The following is a 4,632-nucleotide window of genomic DNA, read 5'->3' as shown; positions in this document are numbered from 1 at the left end:
GGTTTTCCTGAAACTCTTTCTGCTAACTTTTCATCAAGAAACTTGCAAATCAAGGTTTGGAAGCTATAGTTAAACAAGGGTTTAACAAGTTTAAACAAGTGTGTGTGTGAGTGTGTGGGTGTGTGTGTGAGTGTTGAAAGGTGAAAGGTGGGGGGTGTGGGCTGGGAAATAGCTAAGGTCAGGCAGCTGAATAAGGGGAGTAGGAAGGTCTTGGGATCACCGTGTTTCTCACAGAAAGGATAGGGTTTCCATGGAAGTTTGGAAGAGGCTGTGGAGACAGAGCTTCTCACAATGGTTCAGGGGTGAATGTATGGACAGCAAATTGCAGACTGTCTGAATAACATGAATGCCAGTCATCTCAGGGACCTTCTCATAGCATGCATTTTCCCCCTCAACCCTCCACTTTTCGACTCCTTCCCACAGTTTGTATTATGTCTGCACAGAAAGCTACAAATGCTAACAAAATCAGTCCTAACCGAAATGCAAATTTCTTTCAGCTGATAGATGCCCATGTGACTCTGAAAATAAAACGTAAATGTCACAATGTGCTGTGCTTTACCAACAGAACCAGCCCCAAATTATTGTGGGCAAGGGATTACCTGTGGATGAGGAACTTGGGATTCTCTGCCCACCAGAAGACGTCCTGCTCACAACATTCTCTAATCTCTTCATCAGAAAAGGCCGAGATATTTTTACATAACTATGCGTCTGTTGCTGTTTAAATAGTAAAAAAAAAAAAAAAAAAAAAAGTCATTTTAACAACACTGTCATCAGAGGTATTTGTGAGAAGTGACTTTTCCACAGCTGTTTTTCTCGGGAATTTGTTTTTTAGTTTTGGGGAGGAGAGTATAAATAAGTTATTCCATACTTTTCCAAACTCTACTATAAATCTTAATTGTTTCTGAAGCCGTAATATTTTCAGAATTAGACAATGACTGTATTTTATAGCCTGTGTTTGCAATTCTGACCTGCAGCTCCAGGTCAAATAATAACACTCACAGCTTTACTTCCTCAAATTCAAATTTAATTGGCTTTAACGCAAGTGAAATGGCCATGACTCTAAATGATTGATTTTTTAGAGTCCTGAGTCTCACGGAAAGAAAACAATCCCTTTATCACAAGATGGTTATAGCTCCCCCTTCTGATAGGAAATGGAAAACAGATGCAAGGAGTAGCGACTCAGGCGTATTCACCGGTCACCATCACTTCCTCCAGGATATCGCCGGGAAAATACACGGGTGTGAATTTTTGAAGTTGTACTCACACTTTACCCACATTATGTGCTATGTTAAATGGATGAGACCAGTGCAGATCCCAAAGTCTTACACTTTAGGTCTGTATGAAATTTTACTCCAAAAGCATGTTTAGAGAATAAAGATATGAGGAGGAAGAAGGAATCCAAAGTATTATTAGCTACTCATATTTAGTCTACAAAGAAGGTATTTATTTGTGATTAGCTCTTGTTACTGCACTCAAAAGGAATAAAAATGAATTTATCTTAAAATTCCACAACTGGGATTTGGGATATATGGTACATATAACTCACAATAGCCTTTTTGCCCTGGTGCTACCAGAAGCCACTCCATCCAGCAAGCGCCATCAAGAAATCACAGCCCATCTCTTAAATGTTTACCTTTTCTTTCCACTTGAAGATGGAGTTACTACAGGAATGGCTCGGTTGAGGTCTCTGCTCCAGTTCTGCTAACACCGATGACAGTTTGTAGGAGTTTGCTTGCAAGAGGTCTAGTTTCAAATTGGTCTGTGGATACATCATTTGGCCACATGAGTAAATTTCTAGAAAATGAGGCACAGCTGGGTGGGTAAAGGGATATCAGGGTAACTTCCAAGGTGACAAAGAGGTCTAGAAAGTTAAACATTCGAGTCACGCAGACAGGCACAGAAGATGCTAAAGAGAGCAAAAGTGGGCCCTTCAAGCACTTTACAGGAACCTTGGTTGTCGAGTTTGCCTTATTCTGGACTCTTATAAACAGGATAAACTGGAAACCTAGATAGAACAGTATTTTGTGGCAACAGATAGCTTTACTCAAATTTCTGCGAGGAGTGAGAAGGAATAATAAAGTGTCCGTCGCAGAAGGTAGACTTTCGGGGGCTTTGAAGGAAGGCAGTTGAACGTTGTACACGGCATTGTGAACGCAGCGGAACTTGTATCAGATAGTATCAAACTCAAATGGTGTGAAGCGGGTTTTGTTGTTGCTGCTGCTGGTGTCACTGTTTTTCTTAAAGAGGTGAGGTCCTATATTACCCAAAAAGTTTGCAGTAACACTTCTGGAAACTGGAAACAGTATCCGGGAGTATCTGGGTGTAAAAATAAGTGAAGCTAAAGATACACTCCTAGTTCGCCATTTGACCTTCTGTTCCCTGTTTGACCTTGAACTAGAAACTTTGTCGAGCTGTGTTCAGTCAGGGTAAATCAAATAGCAGAATCTAAACAATGGAAGGGGCCTGCTTACCCCATCTCTTCCTCACCATTATTTCTCCCTTTTCCACACCTCCAGCATGGGGATTCCTAACCCTAACATCCCTGCCAGGGGGCCACAACCATGGACTGAACACCTCTGATGGATGGGGAACATCGTATTGGGGGGCAGGCTTACCTAAGGTGAAATCAAAACCCACCGCATGCCTTGTAACATTAGACCTAGTCTGCATCTGAGAACATCATAGGGCAAGTCTCCTTCCTCCTCTATGTGGTGCTCCTTCCTGTATCTGAAGACAGTGTCTAATCTAAAAATACATTCCATTTCTGCAAAAATTGCTCAAAGAACATGCCTTACCAACATTCTTGCTTCAAATATGGCACTTGAAGGACCAAGAGACAATGAATTGGGAAGAATTTAAATGAAACAGTTTCCTCCTGTAAGAAACCTTCCCCGGGGAACACAAAGTCTACCAATACCACAAGTTTCCCTCCACCAGCTGTAGGGGTGTGTAACCAAGTTACATGGGTATTTGGTACCCATTACTTGAAGGTGCATATTGGCTCCACCATAAACACTGAGAATTCAGGGGGCAGACCCTCTCCAACCCTGCACCCTCTGCTGTGTGAATCAGATGATCCCAGTACGTGTTCTATGCTGGTGATGACAATGACAAAATTCTATGCAAGAACAACCGAAGAAATAAACTTACAACTTAACACCATCACAAAATGCTCCATATGACTTTATTTTGGTAAATATTATTTGCATAGATTTAGTAAACCAAACATTTGGCACTGTCACAGAAAATGTCCTACAGACTGCTTTATAATTTCATAGGAACTGCAGCCATGTGTCCCTGAAAGTGTGTTAGACCTCTGCTCCCAAGGGAACAGAATTCGGGCCTTTCTTTTCACTAAGAGTGTTAGGCTTGGTCTTACAACAGCTCCCCCACTCCCCCAGCTCCCCAAGGAAGCCTCTGCTAAAAAAGAGATTAAACTGTACCTGGCTGTATTTGTCTCCTTTCCCCCAGAGAACTAGTGAAATTGCCTGTTTGGACAGAGGTATTAGGTACCTGCTTTCCCAAGAGAGTTCGTGAGGCTACGTATAAGGTACCAAGAGCCGGCCCAGCTTCCTGTATCCTTCAAAACATTGCTAAAGATTTTGTATGTCTCCCTGAATTCTTCTCAGATGAATCCCAGTCAATTTCCTCTCTCTCTCATCACAGCAGAAAACCTGTATCTAGCACACGTAGTTCACAGTATCTGTTCATTTTTATTCCTGTATAAAATGCACAGGTCTTTGCTGACCTCCCTTTCACCGTGGGCGCCTCTGAAGCAGCCTCATTGTCCATTGCTCCCTGCAAACGCCAGAGGGGCTGCTGTGGTGCAGGCTCTCAACAAAAAGGCCCAGAGATGCTGCTCCCTGCCCTCTCCTGACAGTACCTCCCCTCCCCCTCAAAACCACCTCAGCCTCTAAACCTTTTTCCCTTGTTCTCAGAAGTTTTTGCCACACACCCAGACTACCCTCTTCCTTCTGTGTGGCCAAGCTTTCCTTTCTCCTGTTACTTTCAGAAGCCCCTAATGTTAGCTGAAGGACAAGGGAAAGGGACTCTTCACAGTTACCAGGATTTCGGCTCTCCTCTGTGTATGGTGCTGGCACTTTCTAACAAACACCTTTTCCTCACAATAATCCTTTGAGGTAGGTACCGAGAAAAGTAAAGTTGTCCCAAGTCCGTGGAAAGGGCAGAGCGCGATCCAAATACGGACCTTTCTGAATGCAGACCCTGTGTTTTTAATCACTTCTCTTAACCGGGTTAAAGTACACATGGTTTCCAGACCCTGATGGAATTATTCTATTTTGGGGAATTCTATTTTAGGCACGATTGGTTTCCTGGAAGGACACTAAAGCAAACATGTCTAAGTAGTTGAATTTTTCCAGATCCCTCAAACTGCTCGTCAAGGAGGTGACTACAGGAGCTCTGACTGGATTGTTCTTTGTCATGAGAAAAGAAAGGCAAGCAGAGGTCAAACGGGCCCAGAAAACAAGCATTCTAAAAATAACTCCTTCATCTTTCAATCTAGGAAAGTAGAGCTGCAAATATTTACCTCGTCCATCAAGGCTGCTGTGATTTTTTGGCTCTCTGCGTCTGAGAAGGCGGGGTCCCTGGAGTAGGATTTCAGCATTCGTTCCA

At 42.9% G+C, this 4,632-nt stretch overlaps 1 protein-coding gene across 1 annotated transcript in view; it reads right to left on the bottom strand.

Annotated features, from left to right (window-relative positions):
- Positions 1-105: 105 nt before the first annotated feature.
- The window catches only part of NOSTRIN (nitric oxide synthase trafficking), a 52,732-nt gene continuing 48,205 nt past the window's right edge, over positions 106-4,632 (bottom strand). The window contains exons 11-13 of the mRNA XM_034642219.1: positions 4,547-4,630; positions 1,634-1,759; positions 106-714 (exon numbers count right to left, since the gene is read on the bottom strand). Of these exons, the coding sequence (XP_034498110.1) occupies positions 556-714; positions 1,634-1,759; positions 4,547-4,630 (369 nt within the window). The 3' untranslated portion in view covers positions 106-555. The remainder of the gene's footprint in view (positions 715-1,633; positions 1,760-4,546; positions 4,631-4,632) is intronic.

Source organism: Ailuropoda melanoleuca, chromosome 2 (genome assembly GCF_002007445.2).
Source record: "Ailuropoda melanoleuca isolate Jingjing chromosome 2, ASM200744v2, whole genome shotgun sequence".
NCBI classification, from domain to species: Eukaryota; Metazoa; Chordata; class Mammalia; order Carnivora; family Ursidae; genus Ailuropoda; species Ailuropoda melanoleuca.
The sequence above is the reverse complement of the archived record's forward strand: the minus strand, read 5'-3'. Positions and strand labels throughout refer to the sequence as shown.